At 35.8% G+C, this 16,725-nt stretch overlaps 2 protein-coding genes across 2 annotated transcripts; both read right to left on the reverse strand.

The window, feature by feature from the left end:
• Positions 1-715: 715 nt before the first annotated feature.
• LOC132314084 (uncharacterized) lies at positions 716-1,411 on the reverse strand. The gene is made up of 3 exons (XM_059812995.1): positions 1,250-1,411; positions 1,063-1,150; positions 716-903 (listed from the first exon to the last, which is right to left on the reverse strand). The coding sequence occupies exons 1-3, from the start codon at positions 1,409-1,411 to the stop codon at positions 716-718; spliced, it is 438 nt and encodes a 145-aa protein (XP_059668978.1).
• Positions 1,412-2,719: 1,308 nt separating this feature from the next.
• Positions 2,720-3,656, reverse strand: LOC132314085 (uncharacterized). Its single transcript, XM_059812996.1, has 2 exons — positions 3,434-3,656; positions 2,720-3,354 (listed from the first exon to the last, which is right to left on the reverse strand). Exons 1-2 carry the CDS (start codon positions 3,654-3,656, stop codon positions 2,720-2,722), a joined length of 858 nt encoding a protein of 285 aa, XP_059668979.1.
• Between the last annotated feature and the right edge of the window lie 13,069 nt (positions 3,657-16,725).

Genomic DNA, 16,725 nt, shown 5'->3' on the forward strand with positions numbered 1-16,725 from the left:
ACAATTCTGAGCGCCGCCAAGCTTCCTATAACTCTGTCTCTAATCCTTACTCAACCTCCTTGGTCCTCTCTGTACAATTCCTCTTAAGCCTCACTCTGTTTTCCCACAACTGCTCTCTGTTTCACTCTCTGTATCTTTGGTACGTGAATAGGGTTTTTCCAACCCTTGATACAGATTATAACCGTATATATATAGGCGTAAAAATCATAAACCCTAATCCGTGTTTAATCAGAGACAAAGCCCTAATTCTAAACCTAGTCGGCCCATGAAACTATCTCTGTTACGGCTTACCTATATGTTATACGTGAAATTCCAACCCCAAAGTTAACTGTAACTTAAAACATAATTAAATTAAAACTCGATTAAATAATTAAATATACTTAACCAATTAAAAAAATAAAAGACAACACATGTCACATAGGTAAACAATTAAATCAAATTAATAAATAAAATAAACACATGTCACATAGGTAAACAATTAAATCAAATTAATAAATAAAAAATAATAATAATTAAACCAAATAATCACCCAAAAATACAATAAAAATAATAAATAAATGCCGAGACTATCCTTTTAAAATTAGGGGTATTACACAATGCTAGCCTGATAACTATTGTTATAGGCAAACTCAATAAGTGGAAGGTGATCCTCCCAACTACCTCCCAAATCAAGTATACATGCCCGAAACATATCCTCCAATATCTGAATGGTACGCTACGACTGGCCGTTCGTCTGTGGATGGAATGCCGTACTAAGATGCAACGATGAGCCAAATGCTGCGTGAAGTCCTTCCCAGAACTTTGAAGTGAATTTGGCATCCCTATCTGAAATAATAGATAATGGAACTCCGTGAAGTCGTACAATTTCCTTCACATATAGCACGCCAAGTGCCTCTGTGTCATCTGTTGCCTTAATAGGCAAAAAGTGAGTCGTCTTAGTCAATCTGTCAATAATGACCCATACGGTTTCACTTCCCCTCTGTGACTTAGGAAAACTTGTCACAAAATCTATGGCAATATGTTCCAATTTTCGCTACGCTACCGACAATGGCTGTAGCAAACCTGCTGGTCTCTGGTGCTTGGCTTTCACCTGCTGACAAATAAGACATCTAGTCACATACTGTGCAACATCCTTCTTCATCCCATTCCACTAATGTTGATAACTTAAATTGTGATACATCTTAGTACCACCTGGTTGAATTGCAAAATAGGAAGTGTGAAACTCCCGTAAGACGTCCTCACGACTAACTGTAGGAATAACTAACAGACCCCTGAACTGTAGAACTCCATCTGCATGCAAGGTCCAATCTTTCACTATCTCGCCACTAGAGATCAAAGTGTGAATGGTATCCAAATCCGGATCCTGTCTTTGTGACTCAATCACTCGTTCGACAACAGTGGGTTGAGCCATGAGATAAACAAGAATGCTGACTCACTGCCATCATCATCATCAAAGCAAAACAATCCCATCTCTGCCAGATCCTGAAGCATCTTCTACTTCTGAATGGCTAATCCAGCCAAAGTCCGACGAGATTTCTGGCTTAAGGCATCAACTACAACATTTGTCTTGCCCGGATGATACTGCAAATCAAAATTACAGTCTTCCAAGAACTCAACCCATCGCCTTTGTCTGTTGTTCAAGTCCTTTTGGGAGAAAAGATACTTGAGACTCTTGTGGTCTGAGAACACTTCGAATCTTTCACCATACAAGTAGTGCATCTAGCACTTCAAAGTAAACACGGCTGCCGCCAACTCTAAGTCATGAGTAGGGTAGTTAAGCTCGTGAGTCTTTAACTTTCGAGACCCATAAACGACTACTCTACTATCCTGCATCAGCACACAACCCAAACCATCGCGTGAAGCATCACAATAGATCACATAACCCAAGCTACGCTCGGGTATCACCAACACTGGAGCCGTAGTCAACCTTGTCTTCAACTCTTGAAAGGAAGACTAACAAGCTTCGTTCTATGCAAACTTGATCCCTTTCTAAGTCAATCTAGTCATAGGAGCTGCCAAACGGGAAATATCCTTTACAAACCGACGATAATACCTCGCTAGGCCAAGAAAACTCTGGATCTCAAAAACATTTTTGGGCTGCTCCTAATTCAAAACTGTTTCAATCTTTGATAGATCAACTGATACTCCACCTTCCGAGACGACATATCCCAAAAATTTCACCTCATGTAGCCAAAACTCACATTTCTCATATTTGGCATACAAACGGTGCTCCCACAGAATCTACAACACTATACTCAAATGGACCTCATGCTCCTCCCGAGTCCGTAAATACACAAGTTTGTCATCCACAAAAACTACCACAAACTGGTCCAAGTAATTGTAGAAGACACGGTTCATTAAGTCCATGAATGTCGCTGGCACATTAGTCAAGCCAAAAGGCATAACAAGGAACTCATAATGTCCATACCGTGTACGGAAAGTGGTCTTCGGAATATCCTCATCCTTAACCCGCAACTGATAATAACCAGACCTCAAGTCAATCTTAAAAAAACAACTGGCTCCCTTTAACTGATCAAACAAATCATATATCCTTGGTAAATGATACTTATTCTTGATGGTAGAATGATTCAACTTCCGGTAATCAATGCACAACCTCAAAGAACCATCCTTCTTCTTAGCAAACAAGACCGGTGCTCCCCACGGTGACACTCAATCGGATGAAACCTTTCACTCGCAAATCATCTAGCTGCTTCTTTAATTATTCTAATTCAATCGGTGCCATACGATATGGTGCCATAGAAATTGGCATGATACCAGGCATCAAGTTAATAGCAAAATCCACCTCTTGGTGTGGAGGAAACTCTGTCAAGTCCTTCGGAAACACATCCAGAAAATCACGCACAACCTTCGGATAATCAACCCAACAAAACTCAACGTCATCATCAGCTAAGAGGCTAGCTAAAAAGAACGTTTGTCGATCCTGACCTCTAATACCATAGAATGAAGGAGTGAAAGAATCACACCGGTCCCCCACAAAACAGAAACAATCCCCATCTAGGGTACATACTGAAACTTTGCCCCTAAAACAATCAATAATGGCTCTGAATGAAGACAACGAGTCCATCCCAAGAATGACGTCAAACCCTGTCATCTCGAGAAGGATGAGATCGAACTCAAGAACACGTCCAACAATCGTGATAGAACAACCCCTACAAACTCTACCAAGAGTGACTGAACCCCCAATAGGCGTGTCAACACAAAACGGTCTGTCTAACTGACTGACCTCCAACCCCAATGCCCATGCAAAAGATGAAACAATAAATGAAAAGGAAACACTAGAATCAAACAACACCCTAGCCCAAGAATGGGACACAAGGAACATACCCTTGACAACTGAAGAATTGGAAGATGGATCAGTTGGAGTGAATGCATACACACGACCTTGGGTCTTCTTCCCCTAAGAACCACCTACCTGATAACCAGACTACTGAGTTGGTGCAGTAGAAGAAGCCCTTCTGCCCGGTCGAGAACTCTGAGCTGTTATAATTGGCTAAGATGGCTGAGGTGGTGGTGGCTGTCGAAACCCTGACTAAACTATGGTGGATTGTGTCTGCCTCTTCTGTGAACTTCCACCCCTGCCTGAGCCTTTGCTCTGCTGTGGATAATCTCTCACCCGGTGGCCCTGCTAGCCACATCCAAAATATCCACCTGACGCCGCTTGGACTTGCGTGCACTGGGACTTGAGATGCCCCACCTGCCCACACTTGAAACAAACCACCTGAGCCTCAGTACACTGGGACTTGTAATATCCCAGCTGCCCCGCATCTGAAACAAGTAATAGTCAGTTTAAAAGACCCAATGGACACTGAAGCAGTGGGTGCAAATCTGGCTGATTGTTGTCCCCTGAACCTTGACTGTTCATTCTTCTGCTTACTCCTGCTATGCTTATAGGACTCCCTAATAGCTTTGTTGTCTTTGCTTTCAGCCTTAACCATTAAAGCCTTCCTCACTGCTTTTGCATATTCGGTCAATTCTGTGGCAGCCATAATTGGCCTAATGACAAGGTCAAGGCCATCAATAAATTTTTCTTTTTTCCCTTCCTCATTTTTGGAAATCTCTAGTGCAAACCTCAAAAAAAATGTGAACTTGTTCTTATATTCGGTGACTGTCATATTTCCTTGTTTTAAGCCATCAAACTCTTTCTTCAACTCCCTTCTCTAAGGCACCGGAAAATACTTCTCATAGAAAAGTTTCCTGAAAACATCATATGTCATAGTATCCACATTGTGGGTATGAGACATGGTCTTCCACCAAATCTCTGCATCCCCAATAAAATTGTAAGTAGCCAAGGTAATTTTCAACTTGTCCGATGCCAAATTCATAGTGTTAAGATGCTTCTCCACCCTTTCCATGAAATTACCCGCAACAAGCGGATTTGGGCCGCCCTTAAACAGAGTCGGCATCAACTTCACAAATTTTGTAGTATAATATACAGTCTTATCCGAATCATTTTTTCTTTGGGGGTGGTGCCGGTGGTGGCATAACCTATGACAATAACTCCCCGGCATGTCGAAACACATCATGAAAGCCTACCTATACAGCCAACTTTAACTGCTCCTCACTTATCTGAAGAGGTGGATCAACGGTCCCCCTCGTTTATCTCTCTCTTGGTGGGACCAAATCCCATAACAACACATCTTCTTCAACTTGTTCTTGATCCCTTTCTATGGGGTTAGAGCTAGAACTCTCCCCGGGATCCTTTTGTGGTGGCATGACGCTATAAAACGAGAGAACGGATCAAAACAATGACACTTATACACACAAGAACAGAGTCCTCACACAAATAACTCAACAAGAAATGATAACACTTAACCACTTTCCATACCCCTGGAACACCCAACCAATGATAAACAAGATCATGCTAGCAATACATAACAATTTTAAACACTTAACATGTAATCACATAAGCAGGTAAGCAAGTAAGCAATTAAGCGTGCTTCTCAAATAACTTAAACACTTAACACATAAGCAATTAAACATGTAATTCAACTTCCCCATGAAATCCTAGGTAGGCCTCTACCCATCGTCCTAATGGTATTCGAACCATCGCTCTAATATCAATTTTGTAACGACCCAAGCCCATGGGTCCGAACAGTTAACCGGGTCCTTACCCAGACCTGAGGTCAACTAAGGGTGCAATCGTTATTCCCTATGCTTGCAGGTGATACACAGATCATTTGAAGGTCCATAGTATTTCTAAAACATAGCTTAGAAGAAGTAGGTCAATGTGCAGGTTAAAGGCAAGGTCAGCCGATTGGTGGCCTTTTATCGGTCGGCTGAAACAGTATAATCAGCCGGCTGACTGAGATGGTCAATCGGCTGAAATGACCCCTAAATATGGAAACTCTTAGGACTTTGCCGACTGGTCCACAGGGTCGGCCGGCTGAAACGATTTCCAAAATTGAATGCTCTTGGGACTTCAGAAAATAGGGCTATCGGCCGACAGATCATCCAACATCGGCTGACTCACAAGGGAGTTCGGTCGGCTGACAATGCTTGTCAACCGGCCGAAACAACATTCACACTGACTTGACCTACTGGAATACCAAAGATCTACACTGTCAGCCGGCTGATTGTCCTTGTTAGCAGGACGATAGGCCCTGAAATGCTGCTATCTGCAGCTAAAACATCAGATGAGCTAGGCCCATTGTGAGCCGGCCTGTACCAAACCTAATACGCAAACAAATCCCAAATTCACGGCAAACACTATACAACAAAAATGCACAACATTCTACAATTATAGATATCAAAGATTACACAAAACACATCCATATATTTTCCATTCATTACATTATGCCGACATAGTTCTTAATTTACATCAAACTACTATCTAGCGTTATATTTACAATTCTTAATTTACATCAAACTACTATCTAGCATTATATTTATAATACATGGCCATGCTATACAGAACGGGTACATTCAAAAAAATGCGGCTCTACAAAAGAACAGGCACAAATGTACAAAAGGTAGCAAAAGAACTTTAATATCTTCAAACTAGGTTTGTGGGGGAATGTCCTATGCCACTTCTTTCCCATGCCCTAAAAAATGTTAATAATAAAGGGATGAGCACAATAGCTCAGTAGGAGGTGCCTAAGACACACCTCTTGAAACCCTTTGAATCCAAAAATGAATAGGAGAAAGGGAAAATGGGATCATACCATACCGGGAGAAACACAACCACAACATCAATATCAATTGTCCAAGTCATGAATAATCTATGCCGTGCTATAGAATGCAATGAAATGCTTTCCAAAACATTTTTGTTTCATCGTTCCAAACCGTTAATGCAATCCGACCGATAACGCCTCTATGGCGTCATGAGGGAAAAGTTAGCTAGCTATCCCCGACCACATGGCACCTTCATGGAGTCGTCTAGGCCTAGGCAGCTCAACCACACTAGAGTCTCTCCCTAGTTCCCTCTAGATTACATTAACACCACGGACCACTAGACGCCTCCTAGGCATCCGGGTTTTCGCAAACCTTTCATCAAACTTTTTCCCTAAAATCATTTACTTTTCCTTTAAATCAAAATTTCCCATTTCATGCCCAGTGATATGCATGGATGTCTCATGCTTTCCAATACCATGTCAAAGGAAAATTTTATAACTCATGAAATCACATGCTTCCATATTTCCAATTCTAGCAACTTGAACATAATAGACATGGAACAACATCACATAAGCATGTTTTCTCACACAAATCATCATATATACATAGGCATATAGTTCATATACAACAAATAAATCATTTTGGAGGGAATCAATACAATTTAACATGCTCAACCATAAATCATGGAAAAATTAACTCACAAAAGTCTAAGAAGTCATGGATTATGAACCCCTACCTCAATTTTGAAGAAAAGCCTCAAACTTCCACCCCAAACCCTAGAAATTCAAAATCCCCAAAGGTGGCCAAACGGAGATCGGCTCTGATCAAAACGCTGGCCTCGATGAGCTCTACAACTTTGCCCAAAGCGATAACACAAAAGTCTCAAAGGTGGAAAAGAAATCAAGCTTTGAATTCTTGATTTTAGAGAGAGAAAAACACTTGTAGAGAGAGAGAGAATTTTTTGACGGGAGAGACAGAGAGAGAAAATATGAGGCCATTTGATGGCCTCTTAGCCATTTAAAATGGAAAAGTGGGGTGGGCCCCACACAACAAAAACAAATCTCCCTCATACATTATATATATATATATATATATATATATATATATATATATATAATTCCTATTTAATTTCAACCACACAATATAACATATTACCACAAAATTATGCACAAAATAAATATGCATGAAATGCAATAAGCCCGTAACACAACCCCCGTGTATAACGATTCCGGTAGCGGGTCCCACCCAAGACCTTCTTGTCCGAAAAACGAAAAAAAACCAAAATGGCAACCGGTGCATTTCCAAGAGTCCTGAACATAAGGAAATATCCCACGTAACTCTCAGACACACTCGGTACACCCCACGGTGTTTGGTACGCAAAACGAGAAAAATAAAAAATACCCCCGAAAATAAAAAATTTACAGAAAATGGAAAATGACAAAATTCAGAAATATTACACATATAAACACATATGCACATAAATATCCATTATCATATCATTTCCATATAAAGCATGATTAGGTAATTATAAATCAATCAAACACTCAACTTTCACCTCTTCCTATCATGCTTAACATTTCCAAAACCCAATATAAGCCTAAGGAAAAAATGATAACAATTCCACACCTTAAACATTGCATATATATATCAAATAAAACATGGCTCATGTATACATATTGCAAACAATCATACTTTACATATCTCCACATCCATAAGACCCAAAGAAAGTGTAAATTACTAGCATAAGACACTCCTACTTTACATTGAGGTGAAACCCTCAAAAAGGCCAAAACGAAATGTCCTGAATACGACGTAACTTCGGGGTTATGTCAAGGACAACGAGAAGAAAAATAAACCCTGTTGCGGCACCACCCAAATCCAAACCCGAGCTCAACTCCAAAACTCAAAAACAGATAAAACGAAAATTTATTTGGATGAAAAGTAAGGCCGTACCAAGGCCATCACAAAACCCTTCTACGACAAGGGCCGAATCACAAAGGAATGTGACTAAATGGAGGAGAGAAGAAAAAGATCTAAAAAGAAAGAAAAATTTGGCCAAGAGGGAGAGAAACTTTTTTACTCTTTTCAAAAATATCGCCCGAACCGTGACCCCGAAAAGTAAAAGTTGTCAAAGCGCGCTCAAATGGATAGAAATCGTAAATGTAAAAACACTGGCGGACAAAATAATGAAAAAAAAAAAAGAAACAGCATTGAAAAACGAATCTCGTACCCCACAATCCGTCCTGGACCCACATGGCGACTTCTCGGGTCAAAATTCCTAAAACGGGGGAAAATGTTCGAAAAGCATTTTTAAGAATCCATGGCTCGAAGAAAGACCGAAAAGAATTTTTAAGAATCCATGGCTCGAAGAAAGACCGAAAAGAATCATGTGCAAGCATCCTAACCAAAATAAGATACATTACCTTAACTTCCACTAATTGCACAAAAGTCCCCCATAGAAAATATCTCAAAAGATAATTTCACTTTTGCCCCAAAATAAAAATATCTTCAAAAGATAATCGCACTAAAACCCCAAAATAAAAATATCTCCAAAAGATAATCATACTAAAACCCCTCAATGAAAATATCTCCAAAAGATATTGCACAAAGACCCCCAAAAATGGGAATGCCAATTGAATAAAATCGTACAAATACCCCCAAGCACCAAAAGACAAAGTATAAACAAGTACAACACAAATCTGATTTTGCACGAGGGCCGAACATAAAAATATGAAATAAAACAAGTGTTGGGAACTACTCCTGAGCACTTGAATCTATCTAGTCTGACCAAACCTGATCCCCAAAAAAATAAACGGGAAAAAAAAATCAAAAAATGAAAAAGGGACATGTCCTAACAAAATATATCAAGCTGAAGTTGAGAGGAAGTTAGGTAAATATATCAAAACACTTTGATCTGATTGAGGCAGAGAATACTTCGTGGGATAGTTCAAAAACAACATGATTATTAAGGGAATTGTATGCCAGTTATCTAAACTGACCTATCCTCAGATGAATGGTGTAACAGAGAGGAAAAATAGGATATTAATTAAACGTGGCTAGATCATGATTAGTTACTTGACTCTAACTCCTTCTTTTTGGGGTTTAACCATAGAGATGACGGTATACGTACTGAATCTTGATCTTTATAAGACGATATTAAAGACTCCTCATAACCTATGGATAAAGCATATAACTAGTCTAAAGTTGTTTCATATACGGGAATGCCCTGCAAATGTGTAGAGGGTAAACAACTAAGTTGGAACAATTTGTTTTTCAGGCATCCTAAGGGAACACATGGTGGTTTATTTTATGATCCCCAGAACCGGAAAGTATTAGTTAGCATTAATATTGTGTTCTTAGAAGAAGATTATGTCATGAGCCATAGACCCGAAGTAGAATTATCTTGGGGGAAATGACAAGTTATATAGTAAAACCCTATGTGGACTTGCCCATTTTAAAAGGTGAGGTTGGTGAGATACATGATGTGGCACCACTATTGTTGTACCTTCATCTTAGAGCATATCAACACACCATCGTGCATTTTGTTTGAAGAAACTTTTGAGGTGATCCCAGATAGACATGAGTCGGATAATGGGAGCTACCCCCTTCTTCCCTCCCCACCCAAATTTTATTTCCAATAGCTATTTTATAGTGATTTTGCATTAAAAAACTGAAGTTGGGCTCCCTAAATTTTTTTTTAAAAAAAATTATGGTTAGATGTGGCAATTCGTGTTTGTGGGTCATAATAATTTTTGTGTCGACTTAACGAGGGTGACTTAAGGATATTCTACTAAATAGGTCAACCAAAACACGACCCGTTTAATAATCGTGTTAGGAACCATCAACATTAACACGATTTGTTTATTAAAAAGGTTATACGTGTTACCCTATTTAATGACATATTTACTAAAATCAGAGATTATATTATTTAGATTATTTATAATCCCTGGTCAAATAATAAATACTAGAAAAAATACATGTCTCAATCCAACCAAATTACTAAGGCCCTATTTGATAAAGCTACCACTTTTTGTTTTGGGTTGCAATTTTGAAAAAAGAGAATGATTACCCAAAAATGTGTTTGGCAACTGTGTTATCATTTCAGAAAGTTGAAAAGCACTTTTGGAAACTTTTGGATTTTGACATAAAGTCGGGCAATTTTTGGAAGCTTCAAAATGAAACTGTTGTTTTTAGTTTTCATTTTTAAGGTATGTTACTTTTTGGATATATATATATATATTTTTTTACTTGAACATGTTTTCTCTTTTCTCCTTTTAAAAATTCAACAACAAATATTAGTTACCAAACAATATTTTTCTTTTAACATAAATGATAGCACAACAAATTACAAGCTGTCGTTTTCACAAAAATGAAATCACAGCTAAAAAAACACACACATAGGGCCCGTTTGGCATAGCTTTTACTTCTGCTTTTATGCAGAAGAAAAAGAGAAGCAAAAGTTATCACTTCTATTTGACTTATGTGTTAGTGTTTGGGAATTGCATTTTAGAAGAGCTTTCAATGCAATAAGAGTTTTTCTATCTGTTTGGCAAAATATTTATTGAAGCACTTATACTACTGAATTAACTATTTTGCCCTTAAAGTGTGTCTTTTTTTGAACCGTTGGATAACATAAACTAGTTTACCTATTTTATATACCCAACTCCTTTTTAAACACTTTCAAATAAATCAACACTTCAAAATTGTGATATTATATTTTTATTTTGTTTTATCATTATATCAATTCATGAAATTTAAATGTGTGCGCAAGGGTAAAAGCATTTTTTCACCTACATTTCATATAAGTAAATTAATAAAGGCCTCAAAAATCAGTTGATAATTTTTTTTTTCTTTTTTTAATGTGTTTAACATACTGTGAAATTTTATAGAAAGTAAATATACTCTAAAACTTTTCATATACCACTAATTAACAAAATATACAATTTACAAAGTTATTGAAGTAGCACAATATGTCATTGTTGAATGACGATCTTTGAATTACAATCTTCCAAATTGGTAAACTCCATTAACAAGGTAATCTTCTTTATATTCCAAAAATTATAGTGTGTCATCAGCACATGGAAGGTTTGCTTTCAATTTTCCAAACCCAAAAATTGCAATCCATCCATACTAAATTTCCTTAGTTCACAATTCCATATTAGAAAGTCAACAGAATATACAACCTCACCATCTTAATTCATGGAACATCACATAATTTAGAACAATAGAATGAACAAGGGAAGGATAGTACTAAAAAGTGAAGGGAAAAAAAAAAAAAAAAAACCACCCCATCAGATTATTGGTATTTCACTAAACAAATACTTCATCATAAAGAAAATCTGTGTCATTCCAAAACCCAACAAAAACAAGCACAACATCTAAAAGTAGGTAAAATTAAATATAATGAGGGGGAAAAAAGTGAAAAAGAAGAAATTGAAACCCCAATGAATGCTCCATCTAGAATAAGTATCATGTGAAAACTTAGTGGAATGAAAAATGGACAAAAAAAATAAAAATAAAAAAAATTGAAACTTCTCATTAAAGATGAATAATTTGTGATTTCGGCATCAACAAGCAAGGAAACTGGGCTTAAATTACATCAATTTGTTAGGAAAAAGGGTCTCCAAAGAGAATAATCTAATAGACTATACTTGACGGATAAAACAAAACTGCTAGCCTTTGCTCCAGAGACAATGGAAATTAATGAGCAGCAATTCCCCTTTTCTCTCCACACTAATAGCTTCAACTTCGGAATTCATTTCATCAACAAAGAACAACAGAAATTTTAGACCATTAAACCGCCATATTTGCTTCTGGTAGAAATCATTAGGGAAAATATCACAAACCTATAATATTGTATTTCTTCAGTTGTTTATACCCAAAATTGAAGAACAAACACAACCCAAGGAAAAAAATCACATGCCTTGAATATAAGATGGTTTTTTGTTCCTGTTGCAAGCTACCGAGCGGTCTATATCATATAGAATTGTTGCAGTCGTCAAGAGGAAAGAGTTGAATGTGAGCAAAAACCCTAGAAGACAAGAGTCGCCAAATGGTAGGAATATTTATTTGGGATACGTTGGGACAAAAAATATTTTACATATAAAACATAGGGGTATTATGAGAATTATAAAAATTTCATTAAAACAAGAGACGGCTTCCAGTGTCCATCAGGAAGAGCGTTTTGGGAAAGCTACCCTCCCCTAGCTTCAGTCAAACGCTCTTCCACAGACTTGAAGCTCTTCCACATTATAATCCAAACACAGCAAAAAATAGCTTTTGAGTCCTAAAAGCCAAAAGTGGCTTTCGAAAAGCCAATCCAAACGGGCCCATAGAGTGTTACAAAACAAGGCCTAAGTAGTCTCTAATCCACAAGATAGTACGAAGAAAAAAATCAAATAAACCTAAAGCTAAATCAATTGAAAATTATAAGGCTTAGAGCAACTCCAATGGGCTGTCAATTTCAAAATATAGTAGGTGGGTTTAACATGGCCTCTCCAATTGGCTGTTAAATGGGCTGTCAAAATATAGCTTTGCCAAATCTTGTGCCAAATATAGCACAAACTATAGTTATTGCTATTGCTTCTACCAAACTGAAATATATGGGTTTTGAACTTTTGATTCTTGTAGATTTTGTAGTTTGGTGTTGTGCTTGTGTATATATATATGTCAGTGCTGGTATATATGTGTGTATATATATGTCTGTATTAATCCAAAAGTTGCATAAATTTCAAGACTCAGTTAAATTTGATGATTATTATTATTTATTTATTTTTAATAAGGCAAATAAGCTAAACAAAATACAAACACTCAAAAAAAAAAAAAAAAAAAAAAAAAAAAATGGTTGTTGAAAATTGGTAGTTGAGAATGGTAGTTGAAAAATAATGATAGTTGTGTCAAAAAATTGCATTTTGTATGAAATGCACCATTGGAGTAGAATTGCTAAAATATAGCATTTTGACACTGTAGTTCCTCTCAAAATATAAATTTGGCATGCAAAAATGGCATTTTGCATTGGAGATGGTCTTAACGTGAATCAAACTGAAAAGATACGACAGCTAATTAAGGAGCTAATATATTTCTGTTAGGTTTATATTGAAATGACCTAATTGTCCATAATTAAATGGGTATAAACGAGTTACACGATTTGAACTCTTCAAGCCTAGCACGACATGATTTATTATTTAGATTATCGTGTTGACCCATTTATGACCCGAATCTGATTAAAGTCAACCCAAACTTACTTATCTTATTCACGTTATGTTGGCGGGTCGTGTTGAATTTTATCACCCCTATTTATGGTCATTTAAGGTGATTTGCAAAGGAAATTGCTTGTTGCCCCTTCAAAATGTACTGAACTTTTTTTGTTCCTTCTTAAAATTAGAAGAAGTCTTGATGACTAGTTGTATTTATTTGATAATTAATACAATACACAAATCATAAATAATTTATTAATATTTATATATAAATAAATCTGTATTGACCAATAAAAGAGCAATAGTATTTATTTGATAATAACTATAATATACAAAACATAATTAATCCATTAAGTATTGACCAATAGAAGAACAATTATATTTATTTGATAATACAATACACAAAACATAAATTAATAATTCATTAAGACATATGTATGTATGTATATATATATATATATATAAACCTTGTATTGACCAATATAAGAACAATTCTATTTATTTGGGTATTAATATAATACACAAGCTATAATTAATCCGTTAAAAGAAATATATAACTAATATAATGAAATATGAGAGCTATTCTCTTATTGGACACTTAACAACTGCTTTAAATGTTTTATGGTTGATCTGCCCCTAATGCTTAAAAAAGAGATATATAACTATTATAATGGATATATAACAATTAGGAAATATATATATATTGTTCAAAACATACATTAAAAATGGATTGAATGGACTTCTTTACAACTATTTTATTTTACTTTTGAAAGTTAATTTTAGAATACTAATATTTTGGCCCGCAAATAAAAATATTGCTCATTCTCCACTTTGCTGATTATACCACCAACCTCATCCTTGCAGTTAGAAAGGGACACGTGGCAGTGTAATAGGATGGTTCCACGTGATCAAATCTGGACCATCCAGGTTGGGACCAAAGTGGGTGTTAACAATTCCCATATTTTCTACTTATTAAGCGAGTTATGAAAATATGTCTATATTCCTATTAAAAGTGTAAGTCGTTTTTATTTTAAATACATATTTTTACACTTTTTTATATACTTCTTTATTAATTATAATTTTTATTTATAATAATTAGTATGTAAATAAGCTAATAAATGTCATTATAATAAATCTATCAAGTCATTATAACAAACAACGGTTCAAGTTATCTCTAAATTATTTATAATTCTAAATTTGGAGAGGCCTCCCTAAGTGACCTTTCAAGACCATATATTTTTTATATACATTTTCATACTATTTTTTAATACTTCTTTATTAATTATGGTATAAGAAGCCTCCTTAAGTGACCTTTCAAGACCATTTATTTTTATATACATTTTCATACTATTTTTCTATATGCTTCTTTATTCATCATAATTTTTATTTATAATTATTAGTATATAAATAAGTCAATAAATATCATTAGTATACCAACCGACAACAAGACAATTATTCAAGTTATCTCTAAATTAATACTCCATTAGTCTCATATTAATAGTCTATCTTTTCATTTTTAATTGTCCTTGTCGTATTTCAAAAATCAATGTATTATTATTTTCTAACCTTCCCAATTTATCTTTATTGCATTGAAAGGATACAAATAAAAAATAACATCATTGTGGACCTCACCAATTCAAGAAAGAGGGTAAATTTTAAAATTCATGCATGCCGAGCAATAAAAAATTATTAAAAGTTAATCTCTTAAAAAATTAGAATTTTAAAAGTGAACATCTAAAATAGGACCGATGTGTATAATATGAAAATATTTTTAACAGTTGTTAACATTTTGAAATTTAGAAGGAACTAGATGAATGAGAAGAATATTATTATAGCAAATAACCCATCAATTTATTATTTGACATTGTCCTAAGCCGAATATAAGAGGTCCAATTATCCCTTAGGGCAAAGTATTAATAACCAAAATAACTTTTTGAAAATATTTTTAACAATTGTTCCTCGTGACATGCATTGTATGTTTAAGCAAAGCTCAAATGTGCGAGTGTTTGGCGTGCCCAAGATACTATTGAGAAAGAATTACAAAAATAGCAATGACAAAAGAAAAGGTTAATCTAAACTCAAGAGAGATTGAATCTTGAAAGTAAGAAAGTAAAGGTTAATCTAACCTAAGAGAGATTGAACTCTCGACTTTCTACTTCAAAAAGTAAGAAAGTATCACAAGGTTATATTTGTCATGACTAGGGATGACAACAAGGGCAGTTTTGGGCGGGTGAATCCTCCTCCGACCCCACAACCCTTTAGAAACCCTCGCCCCGTCCCCACCCAAAACCGCTTAAACGGGGGACCTTTCCACCACATCCTTGCCCGTTTAACTTTTTAACCCCCGCAGGCACCTACCTCGTCCCATTTAGTTCCATAATTTCTCTTCATTTTTTTTGTTTTTTCCCTTCAATATAATGATATAACTATTAAAAAAATCATAAAAATTAGGCAATCAATAATTTAACATAAAATTCAAGAATATGAGCGTTCTTAGTTTGTAAGGCTCTACCGCTCACTATAAGGGTTGAGAAAGTGAGAGGGTTGTGAAAGTGAGTGAATTTGACTTAAGGTTTCTAGAGCTAACTATATATACTAATAAAATAAGAGTAATTTAGTAATTTACCTACCTAAATCGGACGCGGCGGGGTGACTTCCCCAAACCCGCGTACTTTTTTATTAATAAAAATCATTCCTGCCCAAATAAAGTAAATGATTCTCCAAAATCACTATAAACAGGGCGAGGTGGGGCGGATACCCATCCCCACGGGGCAAATTGCCCTCCCTAATGGTGACTAAGTTGGATAAGAGTCTTCCAGTCTGTCTCCTAAATTCTCAATTCTGATTTCAAGAGTCCAGGCTTTTATAGTGATGGGATTAATCCCCCATCCAAAGGGAGTGGAGACATAAACACCCTTTTTAACCAAAGAAAGAGAAAAAATAAAATAAAATAAAAATAAAGGACTGAATTGTAGACAATGTTTATGAAAATAGAAAAAGAGTATTTTCATAAAATGGAAGTGATTGTAAACTGTCTCCACCAATAATCATGATGTTAAGTAGTTCTATGTGGCTCTCATTCTTTTTACCAAAAAGTTTCAATGGTCTGTCTCTTGATGATACCCAATGTGTTGAACAAAAGAACCATTTCATTATATTATAGAGTGCCAAAAAAATTAAGGTTTATTCACAGCATTTCTAGTTGGATTGTTTATTGTTGCCTAAAATAATTCAAAGTCACTCTGTGATGATGATGAGGCTGCTCTTTTTCAGTTGTGCTCTCTCAATGATTGAATCCATTAGGTCCACAGTTCAACCGGAAACTATCTATGATGGGGTGTGTGTGTGTATATATATCTACATATATATATTTATATATTTATAAATGATCAGTCTA

This window comes from Cornus florida, unplaced genomic scaffold (assembly GCF_030987335.1).
Source record: "Cornus florida cultivar Cherokee Brave unplaced genomic scaffold, ASM3098733v1 CherokeeBrave_3.0.0_Hap2_Chr06, whole genome shotgun sequence".
NCBI lineage: Eukaryota > Viridiplantae > Streptophyta > Magnoliopsida > Cornales > Cornaceae > Cornus > Cornus florida.

Excerpts from the sequence above, each read along its gene's own strand:
- LOC132314085 (XM_059812996.1), bottom strand. The coding sequence starts at position 3,656 with ATGTGGCTAGCAGGGCCACCGGGTGAGAGATTATCCACAGCAGAGCAA. Across the intron at positions 3,355-3,433 it reads CTCAGTAGTCTGGTTATCAG|TTGTCAAGGGTATGTTCCTT; the intron begins GTAGGTGGTTCT and ends CCAATTCTTCAG.
- LOC132314084 (XM_059812995.1), bottom strand. The coding sequence starts at position 1,411 with ATGGCTCAACCCACTGTTGTCGAACGAGTGATTGAGTCACAAAGACAG. Across the intron at positions 1,151-1,249 it reads GTCTGTTAGTTATTCCTACA|TGGAATGGGATGAAGAAGGA; the intron begins GTTAGTCGTGAG and ends TATCAACATTAG. Across the intron at positions 904-1,062 it reads CAAGCACCAGAGACCAGCAG|ATGACACAGAGGCACTTGGC; the intron begins GTTTGCTACAGC and ends TTAAGGCAACAG.